Source organism: Oncorhynchus gorbuscha, unplaced genomic scaffold, assembly GCF_021184085.1.
Source record: "Oncorhynchus gorbuscha isolate QuinsamMale2020 ecotype Even-year unplaced genomic scaffold, OgorEven_v1.0 Un_scaffold_1313, whole genome shotgun sequence".
NCBI lineage: Eukaryota > Metazoa > Chordata > Actinopteri > Salmoniformes > Salmonidae > Oncorhynchus > Oncorhynchus gorbuscha.
The window spans coordinates 73313-96885 of NW_025746125.1; the positions used below are offsets into that span (position 1 = coordinate 73313).

Genomic DNA, 23573 nt, shown 5'->3' on the forward strand with positions numbered 1-23573 from the left:
TACTTTGGGTCGAAAAGTGCAAATCCATCCCAGAACAACAGCAAATGACCTTGTGAAGATGCTGGAGGAAACAGGTACAAAATGGTCTATATCCACAGGCAAACGAGTCCTATATCGACATACCCCGAGAGGCCGCTCAGCAAGGAAGAAGCTACTGCTCCAAAACCGCCATAAAAAAGCCATACTACAGTTTGGGGACAAAGATCCTAGTTATTGGAGAAATGTCCTCTGGTCTGATGAAACAAAAATCGAACTGTTTGGCCATAATGACCATTGTTATGTTTGGAGGGAAAAGGGGGAGGCTTTCAAGCCGAAGAACACCATCATGTTGTGGGGGTGCTTTGCTGCATGAGAGTCTGGTGCACCACTAGAACACCTGGGAAGGACACTGCAGTGCAAATCGGTTCCCAGTGTGAGCTGGTACATATGTGCGATAACCTTCTATATTCATTGTGACAGGTTGCACAAGTAAACAAGGAGCATAGACTATTTCCCTGACCATGCATCGAACCCGGGCCGCAGCGGTGAGAGCGCCGAATCCTAACCACTAGACCACCAGGGAAGGATAATACAGTGCAATTCGTTTCCCATTTTGAAATGGTACATATAGTTGAAGTCGTAAGTTTCCATCCACTTAGGCTGGAGTCATTAAAACCGGTTTGTCAACCCCTCCGCACATTTCTTGCTAACAAACGATAGTTTTGGCAGTCGGTTAGGACATCTACTTTGTGCATGACACAAGTCATTTTTCCAACAATTGTTTACAGAGGGATTATTTCACTTATAATTCACTGTATCACAAATTCAGTGGGCCAGAAGTTTACATACACAAAGTTGGCTGTGCCCTTAAACAGTTTGTAAAATTCCCGAAAATCATGTCATGGCTTTAGAAGCTACTGATAGGCTAATTGACATCCTTTGAGTCAATTGGAGGTGTACCTGTAGATGTATTTCAAGGCCTACCTTCAAACTCAGTGCCTCTTTGCTTGACTCCATGGGAAAAGCAAAGGAAATCAGGCAAGACCTCAGAAAAAAATGTAGACCTCCACAAGTCTGGTTCCTCCTTGGGAGCAATTTCCAAACGCCTGAAGGTACCTCGCTCATCTGTAGAAACAATAGTACGCAAGTATAAACACCATGGGACCACGCAGGCGTCATACCGCTCAGGAAGGAGACGCGTTCTCTCTCCTAGAGATGAACATACTTTGGGTCGAAAAGTGCAAATCCATCCCAGAACAACAGCAAAGGACCTTGTGAAGATGCTGGAGGAAACAGGTACAAAATGGTCTATATCCACAGGCAAACGAGTCCTATATCGACATACCCCGAGAGGCCGCTCTGCAAGGAAGAAGCTACTGCTCCAAAACCGCCATAAAAAAGCCATACTACAGTTTGGGGACAAAGATCCTAGTTTTTGCAATAACCTAGTTTTTGCGCCGAATCCTAACCACTAGACCACCAGGGAAGGGTACTACAGTGCAAATCGGTTCCCAGTGTGAGCTGGTACATATGTGCGATAACCTTCTATATTCATTGTGACAGGTTGTACAAGTAAACATGTAGCAATAGAGTAGTTCCCTAACCAGGAATCGAACCCGGGCTGCGGCAGTGAGAGCGCCGAATCCTATCCACTAGACCACCAGGGAAGGGTACTACAGTGCAAATCGGGAGTCGAACTGGGAGTCGAACCACCAGGAAAGGGTACTACAGTGGAAATCGGGAGTCGAACCTGGGCCGCGGCGGTGAGAGCACCGAATCCTAACCACTAGACCACCAGGGAAGGGTACTACAGTGCAATTCGTTTCCCAGTTTGAAATGGTACATATAGTTGAAGTCGTAAGTTTCCATCCACTTAGGCTTGAGTCATTAAAACCTGTTTGTCAACCCTTCCACACATTACTTGCTAACAAACGATAGTTTTGGCAGTCGGTTAGGACATCTACTTTGTGCATGACACAAGTCATTTTTCCAACAATTGTTTACATTGGGATTATTTCACTTATAATTCACTGTATCACAAATTCAGTGGGCCAGAAGTTTACATACAATGAGTTGGCTGTGCCTTTAAACAGTTTGTAAAATTCCCGAAAATGATGTCATGGCTTTAGAAGCTTCTGATAGGCTAATTGACATCCTTTGAGTCAATTGGAGGTGTACCTGTAGATGTATTTCAGGGCCTACCTTCAAACTCAGTGCCTCTTTGCTTGACTCCATGGGAAAAGCAAAGGAAATCAGGCAAGACCTCAGAAAAAAAATGTAGACCTCCACAAGTCTGGTTCCTCCTTGGGAGCAATTTCCAAACGCCTGAAGGTACCTCGCTCATCTGTAGAAACAATAGTACGCAAGTATAAACACCATGGTATGACACAGGCGTCATACCGCTCAGGAAGGAGACGCGTTCTCTCTCCTAGAGATGAACGTACTTTGGGTCGAAAAGTGCAAATCCATCCCAGAACAACAGCAAATGACCTTGTGAAGATGCTGGAGGAAACAGGTACAAAATGGTCTATATCCACAGGCAAACGAGTCCTATATTGACATACCCCGAGAGGCCGCTCAGCAAGGAAGAAGCTACTGCTCCAAAACCGCCATAAAAAAGCCATACTACAGTTTGGGGACAAAGATCCTAGTTTTTGGAGAAATGTCCTCTGGTCTGATGAAACAAAAATCGAACTGTTTGGCCATAATGACCATTGTTATGTTTGGAGGGAAAAGGGGGAGGCTTTCAAGCCGAAGAACACCATCATGTTGTGGGGGTGCTTTGCTGCAGGAGGGTCTGGTGCACCACTAGAACACCTGGGAAGGACACTGCAGTGCAAATCGGTTCCCAGTGTGAGCTGGTACATATGTGCGATAACCTTCTATATTCATTGTGACAGGTTGCACAAGTAAACAAGGAGCATAGACTATTTCCCTGACCGTGCATCGAACCCGGGCCGCAGCGGTGAGAGCGCCCGAATCCTAACCACTAGACCACCAGGGAAGGATAATACAGTGCAATTCGTTTCCCATTTTGAAATGGTACATATAGTTGAAGTCGTAAGTTTCCATCCACTTAGGCTGGAGTCATTAAAACCGGTTTGTCAACCCCTCCGCACATTTCTTGCTAACAAACGATAGTTTTGGCAGTCGGTTAGGACATCTACTTTGTGCATGACACAAGTCATTTTTCCAACAATTGTTTACAGAGGGATTATTTCACTTATAATTCACTGTATCACAAATTCAGTGGGCCAGAAGTTTACATACACAAAGTTGGCTGTGCCCTTAAACAGTTTGTAAAATTCCCGAAAATCATGTCATGGCTTTAGAAGCTACTGATAGGCTAATTGACATCCTTTGAGTCAATTGGAGGTGTACCTGTAGATGTATTTCAAGGCCTACCTTCAAACTCAGTGCCTCTTTGCTTGACTCCATGGGAAAAGCAAAGGAAATCAGGCAAGACCTCAGAAAAAATGTAGACCTCCACAAGTCTGGTTCCTCCTTGGGAGCAATTTCCAAACGCCTGAAGGTACCTCGCTCATCTGTAGAAACAATAGTACGCAAGTATAAACACCATGGGACCACGCAGGCGTCATACCGCTCAGGAAGGAGACGCGTTCTCTCTCCTAGAGATGAACATACTTTGGGTCGAAAAGTGCAAATCCATCCCAGAACAACAGCAAAGGACCTTGTGAAGATGCTGGAGGAAACAGGTACAAAATGGTCTATATCCACAGGCAAACGAGTCCTATATCGACATACCCCGAGAGGCCGCTCAGCAAGGAAGAAGCTACTGCTCCAAATCCGCCATAAAAAAGCCATACTACAGTTTGGGGACAAAGATCCTAGTTTTTGCAATAACCTAGTTTTTGCGCCGAATCCTAACCACTAGACCACCAGGGAAGGGTACTACAGTGCAAATCGGTTCCCAGTGTGAGCTGGTACATATGTGCGATAACCTTCTATATTCATTGTGACAGGTTGTACAAGTAAACATGTAGCAATAGAGTAGTTCCCTGACCGGGAATCGAACCCGGGCCGAGGCGGTGAGAGCGCCGAATCCTAACCACTAGACCACCAGGGAAGGGTACTACAGTGCAAATCGGGAGTCGAACTGGGAGTCGAACCACCAGGAAAGGGTACTACAGTGGAAATCGGGAGTCGAACCTGGGCCGCGGCGGTGAGAGCACCGAATCCTAACCACTAGACCACCAGGGAAGGGTACTACAGTGCAATTCGTTTCCCAGTGTGAGCTGGTACATATGTGCGATAACCTTCTATATTCATTGTGACAGGTTGCACACGTAAACATGTAGCAAAAGAGCAGTTCACTGACCGGGAATCGAATCCTAACCACTAGACCACCAGGGAAGGATACTACAGTGCAATTCGTTTCCCAGTTTGAAATGGTACATATAGTTGAAGTCGTAAGTTTCCATCCACTTAGGCTGGAGTCATTAAAACTTTGGGTCGAAAAGTGCAAATCCATCCCAGAACAACAGCAAAGGACCTTGTGAAGATGCTGGAGGAAACAGGTACAAAATGGTCTATATCCACAGGCAAACGAGTCCTATATCGACATACCCCGAGAGGCCGCTCAGAACACCATCATGTTGTGTGGGTGCTTTGCTGCAGGAGTGTCTGGTGCACCACTAGAACACCTGGGAAGGACACTGCAGTGCAAATCGGTTCCCAGTGTGAGCTGGTACATATGTGTGATAACCTTCTATATTCATTGTGACAGGTTGCAAACGTAAACATGTAGCAAAAGAGCAGTTCACTGACCGGGAATCGAATCCTAACCACTAGACCACCAGGGAAGGATACTACAGTGCAATTCATTTCCCAGTTTGAAATGGTACATATAGTTGAAGTCGTAAGTTTCCATCCACTTAGGCTGGAGTCATTAAAACCTGTTTGTCAACCCCTCCCCACATTTCTTGCTAACAAACGATAGTTTTGGCAGTCGGTTAGGACATCTACTTTGTGCATGACACAAATCATTTTTCCAACAATTGTTTACAGAGGGATTATTTCACTTATAATTCACTGTATCACAAATTCAGTGGGCCAGAAGTTTACATACACAAAGTTGGCTGTGCCTTTAAACAGTTTGTAAAATTCCCGAAAATGATGTCTTGGCTTTAGAAGCTTCTGATAGGCTAATTGACATCCTTTGAGTCAATTGGAGGTGTACCTGTAGATGTATTTCAAGGCCTACCTTCAAACTCAGTGCCTCTTTGCTTGACTCCATGTGAAAAGCAAAGGAAATCAGCCAAGACCTCAGAAAAAAATGTAGACCTCCACAAGTCTGGTTCCTCCTTGGGAGCAATTTCCAAACGCCTGAAGGTACCTCGCTCATCTGTAGAAACAATAGTACGCAAGTATAAACACCATGGGACCACGCAGGCGTCATACCGCTCAGGAAGGAGACGCGTTCTCTCTCCTAGAGATGAACGTACTTTGGGTCGAAAAGTGCAAATCCATCCCAGAACAATAGCAAAGGACCTTGTGAAGATGCTGGAGGAAACACGTACAAAATGGTCTATATCCACAGGCAAACGAGTCCTATATCGACATACCCCAAGAGGCCGCTCAGCAAGGAAGAAGCTACTGCTCCAAAACCGGCATAAAAAAGCCATACTACAGTTTGTGGACAAAGATCCTAGTTTTTGGAGAAATGTCCTCTGGTCTGATGAAACAAAAATCAAACTGTTTGGCCATAATGACCATTGTTATGTTTGGAGGGAAAAGGGGGAGGCTTTCAAGCCGAAGAACACCATCATGTTGTGGGGGTGCTTTGCTGCAGGAGGGTCTGGTGCACCACTAGAACACCTTGGAAGGACACTGCAGGGTAAATCGGTTTGCAATTTGAAGTGGTACATATGTGCTACAACCTACTAAATTCATAGTGACAGGTTGCACAAGTAAACAAGGAGCATAGACTATTTCCCTGACCGGGAATCGAACCCAGGCCGCGGCGGTGAGAGCGCCAAATCCTAACCACTAGACCACCAGGGAAGGGTAGTACAGTGCAAATCGGTTCCAAGTGTGAGCTGGTACATATGTGCGATAACCTTCTATATTCATTGTGACAGGTTGTACAAGTAAACATGTAGCAAAAGAATAGTTCCCTGACCGGGAATCGAACCCGGGCTGCAGCGGTGAGAGCGCCGAATCCTAACCACTAGACAACCAGGGAAGGGTACTACAGAGTAAAAATCGGTTCCCAGTGTGAGCTGGTACATATGTGCGATAACCGTCTACATTCATTGTGACAGGTTGCACACGTAAACATGTAGCAAAAGAGCAGTTCCCTGACCGGGAATCGAATCCTAACCACTAGACCACCAGGGAAGGGTACTACAGTGCAATTCATTTCCCAGTTTCAAATGGTACATATAGTTGAAGTCGTAAGTTTCCATCCACTTAGGCTGGAGTCATTAAAACCTGTTTGTCAACCCCTCCACACATTTCTTGCTAACAAACGATAGTTTTGGCAGTCGGTTAGGACATCTACTTTGTGCATGACACAAGTAATTTTTCGAACAATTGTTTACAGAGGGATTATTTCACTTATAATTCACTGTATCACAAATTCAGTGGGCCAGAAGTTTACATACACTAAGTTGGCTGTGCCTTTAAACAGTTTGTAAAATTCCCGAAAATGATGTCATGGCTTTAGAAGCTTCTGATAGGCTAATTGACATCCTTTGAGTCAATTGGAGGTGTACCTGTAGATGTATTTCAGGGCCTACCTTCAAACTCAGTGCCTCTTTGCTTGACTCCATGGGAAAAGCAAAGGAAATCAGGCAAGACCTCAGAAAAAAAATGTAGACCTCCACAAGTCTGGTTCCTCCTTGGGAGCAATTTCCAAACGCCTGAAGGTACCTCGCTCATCTGTAGAAACAATAGTACGCAAGTATAAACACCATGGTATGACACAGGCGTCATACCGCTCAGGAAGGAGACGCGTTCTCTCTCCTAGAGATGAACGTACTTTGGGTCGAAAAGTGCAAATCCATCCCAGAACAACAGCAAATGACCTTGTGAAGATGCTGGAGGAAACAGGTACAAAATGGTCTATATCCACAGGCAAACGAGTCCTATATTGACATACCCCGAGAGGCCGCTCAGCAAGGAAGAAGCTACTGCTCCAAAACCGCCATAAAAAAGCCATACTACAGTTTGGGGACAAAGATCCTAGTTTTTGGAGAAATGTCCTCTGGTCTGATGAAACAAAAATCGAACTGTTTGGCCATAATGACCATTGTTATGTTTGGAGGGAAAAGGGGGAGGCTTTCAAGCCGAAGAACACCATCATGTTGTGGGGGTGCTTTGCTGCAGGAGGGTCTGGTGCACCACTAGAACACCTGGGAAGGACACTGCAGTGCAAATCGGTTCCCAGTGTGAGCTGGTACATATGTGCGATAACCTTCTATATTCATTGTGACAGGTTGCACAAGTAAACAAGGAGCATAGACTATTTCCCTGACCGTGCATCGAACCCGGGCCGCAGCGGTGAGAGCGCCGAATCCTAACCACTAGACCACCAGGGAAGGATAATACAGTGCAATTCGTTTCCCATTTTGAAATGGTACATATAGTTGAAGTCGTAAGTTTCCATCCACTTAGGCTGGAGTCATTAAAACCGGTTTGTCAACCCCTCCGCACATTTCTTGCTAACAAACGATAGTTTTGGCAGTCGGTTAGGACATCTACTTTGTGCATGACACAAGTCATTTTTCCAACAATTGTTTACAGAGGGATTATTTCACTTATAATTCACTGTATCACAAATTCAGTGGGCCAGAAGTTTACATACACAAAGTTGGCTGTGCCCTTAAACAGTTTGTAAAATTCCCGAAAATCATGTCATGGCTTTAGAAGCTACTGATAGGCTAATTGACATCCTTTGAGTCAATTGGAGGTGTACCTGTAGATGTATTTCAAGGCCTACCTTCAAACTCAGTGCCTCTTTGCTTGACTCCATGGGAAAAGCAAAGGAAATCAGGCAAGACCTCAGAAAAAAATGTAGACCTCCACAAGTCTGGTTCCTCCTTGGGAGCAATTTCCAAACGCCTGAAGGTACCTCGCTCATCTGTAGAAACAATAGTACGCAAGTATAAACACCATGGGACCACGCAGGCGTCATACCGCTCAGGAAGGAGACGCGTTCTCTCTCCTAGAGATGAACATACTTTGGGTCGAAAAGTGCAAATCCATCCCAGAACAACAGCAAAGGACCTTGTGAAGATGCTGGAGGAAACAGGTACAAAATGGTCTATATCCACAGGCAAACGAGTCCTATATCGACATACCCCGAGAGGCCGCTCAGCAAGGAAGAAGCTACTGCTCCAAAACCGCCATAAAAAAGCCATACTACAGTTTGGGGACAAAGATCCTAGTTTTTGCAATAACCTAGTTTTTGCGCCGAATCCTAACCACTAGACCACCAGGGAAGGGTACTACAGTGCAAATCGGTTCCCAGTGTGAGCTGGTACATATGTGCGATAACCTTCTATATTCATTGTGACAGGTTGTACAAGTAAACATGTAGCAATAGAGTAGTTCCCTGACCGGGAATCGAACCCGGGCCGAGGCGGTGAGAGCGCCGAATCCTAACCACTAGACCACCAGGGAAGGGTACTACAGTGCAAATCGGGAGTCGAACTGGGAGTCGAACCACCAGGAAAGGGTACTACAGTGGAAATCGGGAGTCGAACCTGGGCCGCGGCGGTGAGAGCACCGAATCCTAACCACTAGACCACCAGGGAAGGGTACTACAGTGCAATTCGTTTCCCAGTGTGAGCTGGTACATATGTGCGATAACCTTCTATATTCATTGTGACAGGTTGCACACGTAAACATGTAGCAAAAGAGCAGTTCACTGACCGGGAATCGAATCCTAACCACTAGACCACCAGGGAAGGATACTACAGTGCAATTCGTTTCCCAGTTTGAAATGGTACATATAGTTGAAGTCGTAAGTTTCCATCCACTTAGGCTGGAGTCATTAAAACTTTGGGTCGAAAAGTGCAAATCCATCCCAGAACAACAGCAAAGGACCTTGTGAAGATGCTGGAGGAAACAGGTACAAAATGGTCTATATCCACAGGCAAACGAGTCCTATATCGACATACCCCGAGAGGCCGCTCAGAACACCATCATGTTGTGTGGGTGCTTTGCTGCAGGAGTGTCTGGTGCACCACTAGAACACCTGGGAAGGACACTGCAGTGCAAATCGGTTCCCAGTGTGAGCTGGTACATATGTGTGATAACCTTCTATATTCATTGTGACAGGTTGCAAACGTAAACATGTAGCAAAAGAGCAGTTCACTGACCGGGAATCGAATCCTAACCACTAGACCACCAGGGAAGGATACTACAGTGCAATTCATTTCCCAGTTTGAAATGGTACATATAGTTGAAGTCGTAAGTTTCCATCCACTTAGGCTGGAGTCATTAAAACCTGTTTGTCAACCCTCTCCCCACATTTCTTGCTAACAAACGATAGTTTTGGCAGTCGGTTAGGACATCTACTTTGTGCATGACACAAATCATTTTTCCAACAATTGTTTACAGAGGGATTATTTCACTTATAATTCACTGTATCACAAATTCAGTGGGCCAGAAGTTTACATACACAAAGTTGGCTGTGCCTTTAAACAGTTTGTAAAATTCCCGAAAATGATGTCTTGGCTTTAGAAGCTTCTGATAGGCTAATTGACATCCTTTGAGTCAATTGGAGGTGTACCTGTAGATGTATTTCAAGGCCTACCTTCAAACTCAGTGCCTCTTTGCTTGACTCCATGTGAAAAGCAAAGGAAATCAGCCAAGACCTCAGAAAAAAATGTAGACCTCCACAAGTCTGGTTCCTCCTTGGGAGCAATTTCCAAACGCCTGAAGGTACCTCGCTCATCTGTAGAAACAATAGTACGCAAGTATAAACACCATGGGACCACGCAGGCGTCATACCGCTCAGGAAGGAGACGCGTTCTCTCTCCTAGAGATGAACGTACTTTGGGTCGAAAAGTGCAAATCCATCCCAGAACAATAGCAAAGGACCTTGTGAAGATGCTGGAGGAAACACGTACAAAATGGTCTATATCCACAGGCAAACGAGTCCTATATCGACATACCCCAAGAGGCCGCTCAGCAAGGAAGAAGCTACTGCTCCAAAACCGGCATAAAAAAGCCATACTACAGTTTGTGGACAAAGATCCTAGTTTTTGGAGAAATGTCCTCTGGTCTGATGAAACAAAAATCAAACTGTTTGGCCATAATGACCATTGTTATGTTTGGAGGGAAAAGGGGGAGGCTTTCAAGCCGAAGAACACCATCATGTTGTGGGGGTGCTTTGCTGCAGGAGGGTCTGGTGCACCACTAGAACACCTTGGAAGGACACTGCAGGGTAAATCGGTTTGCAATTTGAAGTGGTACATATGTGCTACAACCTACTAAATTCATAGTGACAGGTTGCACAAGTAAACAAGGAGCATAGACTATTTCCCTGACCGGGAATCGAACCCAGGCCGCGGCGGTGAGAGCGCCAAATCCTAACCACTAGACCACCAGGGAAGGGTAGTACAGTGCAAATCGGTTCCAAGTGTGAGCTGGTACATATGTGCGATAACCTTCTATATTCATTGTGACAGGTTGTACAAGTAAACATGTAGCAAAAGAATAGTTCCCTGACCGGGAATCGAACCCGGGCTGCAGCGGTGAGAGCGCCGAATCCTAACCACTAGACAACCAGGGAAGGGTACTACAGAGTAAAAATCGGTTCCCAGTGTGAGCTGGTACATATGTGCGATAACCGTCTACATTCATTGTGACAGGTTGCACACGTAAACATGTAGCAAAAGAGCAGTTCCCTGACCGGGAATCGAATCCTAACCACTAGACCACCAGGGAAGGGTACTACAGTGCAATTCATTTCCCAGTTTGAAATGGTACATATAGTTGAAGTCGTAAGTTTCCATCCACTTAGGCTGGAGTCATTAAAACCTGTTTGTCAACCCCTCCACACATTTCTTGCTAACAAACGATAGTTTTGGCAGTCGGTTAGGACATCTACTTTGTGCATGACACAAGTAATTTTTCGAACAATTGTTTACAGAGGGATTATTTCACTTATAATTCACTGTATCACAAATTCAGTGGGCCAGAAGTTTACATACACTAAGTTGGCTGTGCCTTTAAACAGTTTGTAAAATTCCCGAAAATGATGTCATGGCTTTAGAAGCTTCTGATAGGCTAATTGACATCCTTTGAGTCAATTGGAGGTGTACCTGTAGATGTATTTCAAGGCCTACCTTCAAACTCAGTGCCTATTTGCTTGACTCCATGGGAAAAGCAAAGGAAATCAGGCAAGACCTCAGAAAAAAAATGTAGACCTCCACAAGTCTGGTTCCTCCTTGGGAGCAATTTCCAAACGCCTGAAGGTACCTTGCTCATCTGTAGAAACAATAGTACGCAAGTATAAACACCATGGTAAGAGGCAGGCGTCATACCGCTCAGGAAGGAGACGCGTTCTCTCTCCTAGAGATGAACGTACTTTGGGTCGAAAAGTGCAAATCCATCCCAGAACAACAGCAAAGGACCTTGTGAAGATGCTGGAGGAAACAGGTACAAAATGGTCTATATCCACAGGCAAACGAGTCCTATATCGACATACCCCGAGAGGCCGCTCAGCAAGGAAGAAGCTACTGCTCCAAAACCGCCATAAAAAGCCATACTACAGTTTGGGGACAAAGATCCTAGTTATTGGAGAAATGTCCTCTGGTCTGATGAAACAAAAATCGAACTGTTTGGCCATAATGACCATTGTTATGTTTGGAGGGAAAAGGGGGAGGCTTTCAAGCCGAAGAACACCATCATGTTGTGGGGGTGCTTTGCTGCAGGAGGGTCTGGTGCACCACTAGAACACCTGGGAAGGACACTGCAGGGCAAATCGGTTTGCAATTTGAAGTGGTACATATGTGCGACAACCTACTAAATTCATAGTAACAGGTTGCACAAGTAAACAAGGAGAATAGACTATTTCCCTTACCGGGAATCGAACCCAGGCCGCGGCGGTGAGAGCACCGAATCCCAACAACTAGACCACCAGGGAAGGGTACTACAGTGAAAATCGGTTCTCAGTGTGAGCTGCTACATATGTGCAATAACCTTCTATATTCATTGTGACAGGTTGTACAAGTAAACATGTAGCAAAAGAGTAGTTCCCTGACCGGGAATCAAAACCTGGACGTGGCGGTGAGAGCGCCGAATCCTAACCACTAGACCACCAGGGAAGGGTACAACAGTGCAAATCGGTTCCCAGTGTGGGAACTGGAGTGGGATCCTCGGGACAGTAAGACAGAGACTGGGTTTTTGGGGACTACGACAGTTGACTTTTGAGGGCAAGGTTTTAATCATCAAAGCTGTGATTTTACCTGTGCTTTTACTAATCAGTTCTGTTTTTATCCCCCCCCCCGAAGGAGTATTTTAGCCCTGGAGCGGATGCTCTTCTACTTTCTGTGGGGAAGCAAGTGGGAGAGGCTGAGGAGGGAGGTGGTCAAGAGGCCCAGGTCCAAGGGGGGGAAAGGCTTGCCTGACCTCTACTTGTTCCTGGGCAGCCGCTACACAGCATTACATCTGACTCTTGCCACCTCCCCGGTCAATAACAAGACACAGGCCCTCGCACGGTTCTGGCTGGGATCTTACCTCAGGACACTGAGGCTGATCCCAGTCGACCTGCGAGCCCCAGTCTCTTTCCTGCTCCCCACCCACTACTTCCAGCTCCAGAAATTTTTAAGACATTTCAAACTGGAAAATGAAGCAGTCACGGTTTTAACTAAACACCGCTCTCTTCTCTCTCTTGTGCAGGAGCGGGAACCAGTATGTCCAGTGCGCGGGCTCGCTACAACGGTCTGGCGCAACGTGGCCCATCCTGCTCTCCTGAATCGGCATCGGGACCTGTCCTGGATGGTCGCCCACGAGATCCTCCCGGTCAGGGCCGTTATGCACTCACGGGGCATGGCGAGGACATCCGCGTGCCCCCGACCGGGCTGCAGCCAAGAAGAGTCGGTGAGGCACATGCTCTGGGAGTGCAGAGCCGCCAGGGACCTGTGGAAGGAAGCAGGCCCCCTGATCACCTCGTGTCTGCCAGCAGGGGAGGACCTAACACCTCAGCTCGTGCTGTACGGGGTGGGCCGAAGGCCCATTCCACCGAAGGCCTTCACCAAGTTCTGGCCCACCCTCACGTGTCTGAAGGAAGCACTGTGGTCCTCCCGTAACCTGCTGGTAGCAAAAAGCGTAGAGACCACCCCCCCAGGCAGTGGCCATGGTAGCCACGGAAGCCCTGGGGTGGTACGAACGGAAGGGGGCCTCGACCCCAGGCGAAGGGTCCCCCACAACACCCTAGGTCCCGGCGGCCACGGCCTGACAGCGCTGCGGCGCCTAGGGCGATGCGCCTAGGGGAGGGATCTCCTCTGGGCCCCAAAGGACGGGACGATGGTCTATTCGGGAGAGCAGGATGAGGCGAGTTTGATAAGGACTCACCCCGCTCCTGTACAAGCGATTGAAGACAGCCTTTTAACAAAGTGACTTTTTAACATGTTTCTAACGTCTTAAAAATGTTTTATCTTTGTTGAATCATTTCATACACATTTTAAATGGCTTTTACAGATTTTTTTTTACAAAGAAAGTACTTTTATTCATAGTTGTTGTCATTGGTTTTAACAACACGTACTTTTAACAAATTTAAATGTAAATTCAAATGCTGTGTTTTATGCCTTGTTGCCGTTTTTATGTGTATAAATTATTAAATGAATGTATGAGCTGTTTTTTTAAAAGCAATTGTGAAAATAAAACTTTTCCAAAAGAAAAAAATATGTGCGACAACCTACTAAATTCATAGTGACAGGTTGCACAAGTAAACAAGGAGCATAGACTATTTCCCTGACCGGGAATCGAACCCGGGCCACAGGGGTGAGAGCACCGAATCCTAACCACTAGACCACCAGGGAAGGATAATACAGTGCAAATCGGTTCTCAGTGTGAGCTGGTACATATGTGCGATAACCTTCTATATTCATTGTGACAGGTTGTACAAGTAAACATGTAGCAAAAGAGTAGTTCCCTGACCGGGAATCGAACCCGGGCCGTGGCGGTGAGAGCGCCGAGTCCTAACCACTAGGGAAGGGTACTACAGTGTAAATTGGGAGTCGAACTGGGAGTCGAACCACCAGGGAAGGGTACTACAATGGAAATCGGTTCCCAGTGTGAGCTGGTACATATGTGCGATAACCTTTTTTCATTGTGACAGTTTGCACAAGTAAACATGTAGCAAAAGAGTAGTTCCCTGACCGGGAATCGAACCCGGGCCGCTGAGAGCGGCAAATCCTAACCACTAGACCACCAGGGAAGGGTACAACAGTGGAAATTGGTTCCCAGTGTGAGCTGGTACATATGTGCGATAACCTTCTATATTCATTGTGACAGATTGCACAAGTAAACATGTAGCAAAAGAGTAGTTCCCTGACCGGGAATCGAACCCGGGCCGCGGCGGTGAGAGCGCCGAATCCTAACCACTAGACCACCAGGGAAGGGTACTAGAGTACAAATCGGTTCCCATTCTGAGCTGGTACATATGTGCGATAACCTTCTATATTCATTGTGACAGGTTGTACAAGTAAACATGTAGCAAAAGAGTAGTTCTGGCGCTAGGGGTTATTTTAAATCAGTTTTATTCAAAAGTTTCCAGGGGGGACCGACTCATTTCTGCTGCTAGAATTTCTTGGAACCCCAATTTTTTCCCCAATAATTTATTGCGGCCCCATCCCACCCCACTGGGGTCACGACCCCAACTTTGACTACCACTATTTTAATGGGTTGATATGGTGCTATGGGTTGTTTCTGGACTGGCTGGGCATATTGACTAGTACAAACAAAGTGTTGCTATAGGGCACAAAAGTACTGCTATTTTATGAGTCATCAATATCATCATTGATATGCAGTACTCACTGTTTGAAGAAGCACTATCAATATCCAGATTAGTGTACGTCATTCTTTATCCTTTGTATATCTAACGCAAAGAACACTGGTAATAATTCCAGCAGCAAAACTAGAGTCTCATGCTCTACCGACTGAGCTAGCCAGGCTTTTGCCTGATCTGATCTAAATTTAAAATCAATTGATATTGGGGATCTTAATAAAATAGAAAAAAAACACTAAAATATTGTTAGTTTTTTTTTACTTCACTATATGTAATGCTCAATAGACTGTTCCTGGTGGAATGGGAGTGTAAATCCAGCAATAGGTAATAGGGGACGCGCATGCTCACTGGATTATTGTGGTAGAGCAATTCAACTGATCCATCACAAGTTCCATTGTTAGATGTTACCACAAAATGTAGTAGACAAAAGTATTTTGTATCTACATAATTGTTGGAGCTCATATATAACCAGTCAGTTGTTTTTGGCAACTATTTACAATAGTAGGCTCTCTGGAACTAATGTCAGCTACTTTAGCTAGCCACAGCCTCCCCCTGAAAGGCTGGGGGTGCAGGCTTTTGTTCCAGCCCTGCTATACCACACCTGACTCCGCTAATCAAGGTTCCCCGATGAGCAGAATGTTAGTAGATTGAGATGGGTTGGGCCTAGACCAGCATTTCCCAAACTCCTAGCCCCAGCTAACACAGTCCAATAAACCACAAATAATCCATCTTCAGTTTACATCGCAATTAGCTTAATCAGCTGTGTTTGCGAGGGATGGCCCCCAGAGGACTGAAGTTGCCCATCGCTGCCCTGTGGATCGATAGAGAAGCTGAATGAAGTCGTCAGGTGACGGTAAAGCAGAGCTGGAACAAAAGCCTCCACCTGCGGTAGGCCTCCAGGAGGAGGGAAGGCCACCCGTAGTGGCTTGGTGTAAAAGTACATTACATTATAGTCAGAAAAAGTCTACCTTCAAATTCCTTTTCACAATGAAAATACACTTTTAGTATACAGACCTTGTGTACACCGTGGATAACAGAAAAGTACTATCTGTTGTCAACTCAACCGTAAGAAAGATTTGACCCAAAAAATGACAAACAGACACTAACAACGCCTATGTACAAAATGAGAAAGAGCTGTATATACCATTTGATCAAGACAACTGTTAACTTTTTAAATTTAAATCATAATAATAAAGTGTTAACAGACAATTTAAAAGAAAGAAAGAACAGAAAGGCGGATCATGATATTAACGGGGTAAAACAGAGCAAGTGTGCTGTTTAGTAACAGAATCATACCTCAAAACATGTAGATGTACAAACAGTACACATTAAAACACATGTCATGTATAAAGGCATGCATACGTTATATGCATGAGCTCACACACACACCATCCTTATAAATAGGTCCTTCATAGACCCAACTGAGACCGGACAGGTGTAGTGGCTGGTGATGGACAGGTTCTCCATAAGGAACAAGACCAAAGACACTGTTTGCCGGCAGGAGGTAGACGCCTTCTAACGACATTCTACACAAGAATGTCATTACACTGCCCACCCAATCAGTTGCATTGAAGTCATTCCAGCCAATGAAATGGAGGCAGACATTTTGTATATCTGTTACAGTGTGGATATGCTACGGATGTTGTTTGTTTAATAGTGAGGTATTTATTGGTTTTAGTCTGGTCATTAATGCAATGATAAAACTCTTCTTCTTCACAGGCTATTATGTTCCTTCTCGGACTCCCTCCTCACCCACCAACACACCACAACCTGTCCAATCTTTAAGTTCTGGCTTCCTGGTGTCTTCTCACCTGGTTTCAAACATTGGCGGCTCATATCATGGCCCAATTCTCAAGTGCGTCTTCCCAGGGAATCTCAAATGCTCGTCTCCTTTATAAAAGTAAGCAGCACTCGATTTATTGACATGTCCCCCTTTCCATGCATACAACAGGTACATACAGTACAAACAGCAAGACATCGGTTCAGAATCAACAACTATCTGAATTGGAAGGGAAGGGAAGAAAGTCATTCCCAGGACCCATCATGGTTGTTTTATGGGTATTACCATATATATCTTCTGGGCTAACTGTCATCGTATCGTATCATAGCATACAACATCCACGACTTCAAATCATTCAGAGTATAAAATACCATTTTGAAATATATGTAAAGAGGTATGACACATGGAATGATGTTACATGAAGACAATAACGACAATGCATTCATTATACAAATATAAGCGGAGTATCATTATAAAAACAAATGTGTGATTTGTTTGTTTTGCTCATCATGTCGTGTTGCAGCGTAGCTTAGTGGTTAGAGCGTTGGCCTAGTAACTGAAAGGTTGCATGTTCAAATCCCCGAGCTGACAAGGTACAAATCTGTCATTCTGCCCCTGAACAGGCATTTAACCCACTGTTCCTAGGCTGTCATTGAAAATAAGAATTTGTTCTTAACTGACTTGCCTAGTAAAATAAAAAAACATTCAGTCTTTTGAATGTATTTTCAGTAGAGTGGCCACTAGGTGGCGTCTGACTACACATAAACAGTCAATGGGCACAAGCCACTTGATAATCAAACTCAAGCAGGTGGTTACTATAGGCACGTCTGTCTGTCTGTCTGTCTGTCTGTCTGTCTGTCTGTCTGTCTGTCTGTCTGTCTGTCTGTCTGTCTGTCTCTCTCCCCCTCTTTTCTTTCTCTCTCTCTTCCTGTGTCTCTGCTAAAGTAGTACCATTTCTAAGTTAATTTACCCTACTCCTATTTAATACTAGCTACATTCTCTTGCCATCTTCTCTCTCGTTTGCTCGCTCTATTCTCTTCCTCCTTTCTTAATACCCTTCCCCTCCCTTTCACATCTCTCAATCTTTGTCCTTTCTCTCCCTCAGTCTCTTGATCTCTTCTATCCTTTTCTCTCTCTCCCCCTCTCTCTCTCTCTCCCTCGCTCTCTTTTAGTAGTGTAAATTAGTTAGTAGATAACTTGGTACCACCTCTCAACTCTTTGTAATTTATTTAGCTAGTATCTAACTATACCTGTGTAGTCATCATTTTGACCACAGTCAAATCTAAACAAAGCCTGAGCCTATTTCTCTCTCTCGTTCCCTCGCTCCTGTGCCATCACTCAAACAAACACCCTAACACTCCGCTGTGTGCTTGTGTGATTTCCCAAACCTCTAGGACCCTCCAATCAATCAGCATCTTCAGAGAATCTTCCAAAGTGTAATTGGACCTTTCCCCTCTACACCAAACCGCCACCCTATTTAAGTGCTGGTAGAGTCTGAATTAATTAATCGTCCTGTCTCCTCCTCTTCCTCCTATCATTGCTCCTCTTCCTCGGTGATGCCCTGTGCTTTCAGTTCATCCAGGACGTTGTCTAGATGGCTAGGGTCGGGGTAGCCGTGGCCCGTGAGGTTGGAGCCAAATTCCGTCTTGTGGTGCACCTCGTTCCAGATGACCGTGTCCAACTCGCCTGTGGTGCTGGACGTGCCCACCGAGAAGACCAGGCGCCGGTCCCACGCGGTCAGCAGGAGTCTGAGTACCTGGGGGAGAGAGAGAGCGAGGATATGGAGGGAGAGGAAGTGGAGGGAGAGGAGGTAAAGGGAGAGAAGGTAGAGGGAGAGAAGGTAGAGGGAGAGAAGGTAGAGGGAGAGAAGGTGGAGGGAGAGAGGGAGAGAAGGTGGAGGGAGAGAAGGTGGAGGGAGAGAAGGTTGAGGGAGAGAAGGTGGAGGGAGAGAGGGAGAGGAGGTGGAGGGAGAGAAGGTGGAGGGAGAGAAGGTGGAGGGAGAGAGGGAGAGGAGGTGGAGGGAGAGAAGGTGGAGGGAGAGAAGGTGGAGGGAGAGAAGGTTGAGGGAGAGAAGGTGGAGGGAGAGAGGGAGAGAAGGTGGAGGGAGAGAAGGTGGAGGGAGAGAAGGTGGAGGGAGAGAGGGAGAGGAGGTGGAGGGAGAGAAGGTGGAGGGAGAGAAGGTGGAGGGAGAGAAGGTGGAGGGAGAGAGGGAGAAGGTGGAGGGAGAGAAGGTGGAGGGAGAGAAGGTGGAGGGAGAGAAGGTTGAGGGAGAGAAGGTGGAGGGAGAGAGGGAGAGGAGGTGGAGGGAGAGAAGGTGGAGGGAGAGAAGGTGGAGGGAGAGAAGGTGGAGGGAGAGAGGGAGAGAAGGTGGAGGGAGAGAAGGTGGAGGGAGAGAAGGTGGAGGGAGAGAAGGTTGAGGGAGAGAAGGTGGAGGGAGAGAGGGAGAGGAGGTGGAGAGAGGGAGAAGAGGTGGAGGGAGAGAGGGAGAGGAGGTGGAGGGAGAGAAGGTGGAGGGAGAGAAGGTGGAGGGAGAGAAGGTGGAGGGAGAGAGGGAGAAGAGGTGGAGGGAGAGAGGAAGAGGAGGTGGAGGGAGAGAAGGTGGAGGGAGAGAGGGAGAGGACGTGGAGGGAAAAGGAGGTGAGGTGGTTAGAGACGGATTCATAATTTCAACTTTCAGAGTTTCCTCGATACAACTTCAAGGGAAAACGTCCCGGGTTTATAAAGGACAAAGATTGGGCTAAAATCCAGAAAGCTTTGAGTTGTACTGGACAACAGTATCTGCTACAATGGAATATGTCAAAGCGTAGGTTCTTACCTTGCGTCCCTTCTCGCTGTCTGGGAGGTAGCAGTGACGCGGGAACCCTCTGGCTGTAAAGGGCTTGCCTGTGTTGGTGTGCTCTGGGCCCTGGATGCCAGGCAAGACGTTGTAGATGATGCGGATGGTCTTGCAGTCGTGGTGGCCAGGCAGCGAGTGGGGGATGACGTGGTACTCCATCTTCCCGGGCGGCTGGTTGCCCGTCTTCACGCCATAGATGGTTTTGCAGGTAGGACACTGCAGGCTGCCATCTTTGTTGCCGTTGTTGTACATGGCCACCAGGCACTGGAGGTGGTACTGGTGCCCACACTGGGCCAGGCGACCTATGAAGTCACCACCTTTGTAGCCTGACGCCCCCCCGAGGGCCTCCATACAGATGGTACAGTTCTGAAGAGAGGAGAGGAGAGGGGAGGAGAGGGGAGGAGAGGAGGAGATAGGAGGAGAGGAGGAGATAGGAGGGATCCTTTAGCCAACCTGTAAGTACTTAGCTATCCAAAATAGGAAAAGCACCCGCACAGCTGAGTCAGCCTGTTGCAGGTGAGTGGGAATCATTCAATACAATTCTTGAAAGTGCTAATGATGGCTAGCTGGCCAATAGGTAATGTTAATCAATGAAAGTGTTACAGGCCAGAGCAGCGTGCAGGTCTTTCTTTAAATATGTACTTGGCTATCCACATTTCCTTCAACAGATAATGTGTTCTGATGATAATGGACACGTCCCAAATGACACCCTATGGGCCCTGGTGAAACGTATGGCACTTTATAGGGCATAGGATGTCCTTTCAGACTTAACCAATGACTGGAGAGAACAGATCTCACCTCCTCTGGTGCTATCCTGACTTTCTGAAGATACTGCTTCACCACCTCCTCTGTTGTCTTACCTGGAGAGACGAGAGAAAACATAAGGAGAGAAAGGAGGAGAGAAGAGAGAAAAGAGAGAGAAAACATAAGGAGAGACAGGAGGAGAGAAGAGAGAAAAGAGAGAGAAAACATAAGGAGAGACAGGAGGAGAGAAGAGAGAAAAGAGAGAGAAAACATAAGGAGAGACAGGAGGAGAGAAGAGAGAAAAGAGAGAGAAAACATAAGGAGAGAAAGGAGGAGAGAAGAGAGAAAAGAGAGAGAAAACATAAGGAGAGACAGGAGGAGAGAAGAGAGAAAAGAGAGAGAAAACATAAGGAGAGACAGGAGGAGAGAAGAGAGAAAGAGAGAGAAAACATAAGGAGAGACAGGAGGAGAGAAGAGAGAAAAAGAGAGAGAAAACATAAGGAGAGAAAGGAGGAGAGAAGAGAGAAAAGAGAGAGAAAACATAAGGAGAGACAGGAGGAGAGACAGGAGGAGAGAAAGGAGAGAGAAAACATAAGGAGAGAAAGGAGGAGAGAAGAGAGAAAAGAGAGAGAAAACATAAGGAGAGACAGGAGGAGAGAAGAGAGAAAAGAGAGAGAAAACATAAGGAGAGACAGGAGGAGAGACAGGAGGAGAGAAAGGAGAGAGAAAACATAAGGAGAGACAGGAGGAGAGACAGGAGGAGAGAGAGAAGGAGAGAAAGGAGAGAGAAAACATAAGGAGAGACAGGAGGAGAGAAAGGAGAGAGAAAACATAAGGAGAGACAGGAGGAGAGAGAGAGAGAGGAGAGAAAGGAGGAGAGAAGAGAGAAAAGAGAGAGAAAACATAAGGAGAGAAAGGAGGAGAGAAGAGAGAAAAGAGAGAGAAAACATAAGGAGAGACAGGAGGAGAGAAGAGAGAAAAGAGAGAGAAAACATAAGGAGAGACAGGAGGAGAGAAGAGAGAAAAGAGAGAGAAAACATAAGGAGAGACAGGAGGAGAGAAGAGAGAAAAGAGAGAGAAAACATAAGGAGAGACAGGAGGAGAGAGAGGAGAGAAAGGAGAGAGAAAACATAAGGAGAGACAGGAGGAGAGACAGGAGGAGAGAGAGAAGGAGAGAAAGGAGAGAGAAAACATAAGGAGAGACAGGAGGAGAGAAAGGAGAGAGAAAACATAAGGAGAGACAGGAGGAGAGACAGGAGGAGAGAGAGAAGGAGAGAAAGGAGGAGAGAGAGGAAAGAAAGGAGGAGAGAGAGAAGGAGAGAAAGGAGAGAGAAAACATAAGGAGAGACAGGAGGAGAGAAGAGAGAAAAGAGAGAGAAAACATAAGGAGAGACAGGAGGAGAGAAGAGAGAAAAGAGAGAGAAAACATAAGGAGAGACAGGAGGAGAGAAGAGAGAAAAGAGAGAGAAAACATAAGGAGAGACAGGAGGAGAGAGAGGAGAGAAAGGAGAGAGAAAACATAAGGAGAGACAGGAGGAGAGACAGGAGAGAGAGAAGGAGAGAAAGGAGAGAGAAAACATAAGGAGAGACAGGAGGAGAGAAAGGAGAGAGAAAACATAAGGAGAGACAGGAGGAGAGACAGGAGGAGAGAGAGAAGGAGAGAAAGGAGGAGAGAGGAAAGAAAGGAGGAGAGAGAGAAGGAGAGAAAGGAGGAGAGAGAGGAAAGAAAGGAGGAGAGAGAGGAGAGAAAGGAGGAGAGAGAGAAGGAGAGAAAGGAGGAGAGAGAAAAGAAAGGAGTAGAGAGAGAAGGAGAGAAAGGAGGAGAGAGAGAAGAGAGAAAGGAGAGAGAACATATGAGTGTGCTGAGCAAAAATCTTCCACACAATGTAATGATTTTGTGTATAGGGGTGTCTGTGTGTGTGTGTGTATAGGCCTATATATTAGTGCTGGTTTTATAGTGTGTGCTATTGTACCTTTGCGGGCCTGTTTCTTGGTGGTCTTGCGGCAACAGTGGCCCAGGCCGGGGACGGGCTTGATGTCCCTCTTGCTGACGGGCGGGGGGTGCAGCACCAGTTTGGGTGGGCGGGTGAGACACACAGGGAACCCCGCAGCGCTCATCAGGATCCCCGTGATACCGGCCAGAGCTGGGTGGACCGGGCTGTTCCCACTGAGGTTCTTCACTGGGACAGTGGGCACGCTGAAACACAGCGGGAACCACATGCTGGTTACACACAGGCATCTCACCAAACATACGCCTGGGAAGACTCTGGGAGTTGCAGCGCTAACTTAGGATCAGCTGTTACAGGACTTGCACTAAACAAACCCTCCCTGACACTAAGAGACAGAAATACAGCAGGCTTACTGCTGACCCCCACACAGGGTTGGGACGAGCCTAGTCCGTGTGATTATAAGACGTTAACCAAGCCACCTACAGTATAGACAGGTAGAGAAGTCTGTCCCCAATGGCAACCACCATAGATAGCGCACTACGTATAGGGCTCTGGTCCAAAGTAGTGCACTATGTAGGGAATAGGGTGCCATTTGGGAAGCAGTCGTTCAGGAGGTGTACACAGGCCAGCTGTAATCTCTATTGGCAACAACACCTCACCTACTATGACCAGCTGCTGCATGTGACCAATTCAAAAAATGTCCAGGAGCCAATGACCTGTATGTGTGTGCCCATAAAATTAGAATAATCTATTTCTATGTGTGGCTGTGTATGTGTGGCTGTGTGTGTGTGGCTGTGTGTGTGTGGCTGTGTGTGTGTGTGTGTGTGTGTGTGTGTGTGTGTGTGTGTGTGTGTGTGTGTGTGTGTGTGTGTGTGTGTGTGTGTGTGTGTGTGTGTGTGTGTGTGTGTGTGTGTGTGTGTGTGTGTGGCCCACAGGCCAGTCTCCTGATCTGGGTCAAAGACTCATACCATAGATGGTACTGCCAGATATCCTCTGTCTAGCCTGTACGTTTCAGAGAACACGGGTTGAGTCTAAGTGGCGCCCTATTCCCTATACAGCGAGCTACGCCTGACCAGAGCCCACGTAGGATGCCTCCAGCTCTATACGGCTCTGACGGTGTCAGTCAAACAATCCCCTATTGTTTGTCATTTGACATATTTCTGGATGATTCTAGAACGCGCCAATAGCGACTCTACCATTCCAGAGTCCAGGTAGAACGTCTGTGTCATTCACACCAAAGATATTGTACTAAACTCTAGTTCTCCAGATCATCTACTTTTACCACAGACAACACAGCCT

General features: G+C 46.5%; 1 protein-coding gene and 1 non-coding gene across 2 annotated transcripts in view; both read right to left on the reverse strand.

The window, feature by feature from the left end:
• Positions 1 to 14504: 14504 nt before the first annotated feature.
• Positions 14505 to 14576, reverse strand: trnae-cuc. Its single transcript has one exon. It is a non-coding gene; the product is annotated as a tRNA-Glu (tRNA).
• Positions 14577 to 16853: 2277 nt separating this feature from the next.
• Positions 16854 to 23573, reverse strand: part of LOC124022256 (E3 ubiquitin-protein ligase DTX4-like) — a 53671-nt gene continuing 46951 nt past the window's right edge. Inside the window, exons 5-8 of the mRNA XM_046337195.1 lie at positions 22299 to 22522; positions 20380 to 20441; positions 19561 to 19947; positions 16854 to 18501 (exon numbers count right to left, since the gene is read on the reverse strand). Coding sequence (XP_046193151.1) covers positions 18280 to 18501; positions 19561 to 19947; positions 20380 to 20441; positions 22299 to 22522 — 895 coding nt within the window. The 3' untranslated portion in view covers positions 16854 to 18279. The remainder of the gene's footprint in view (positions 18502 to 19560; positions 19948 to 20379; positions 20442 to 22298; positions 22523 to 23573) is intronic.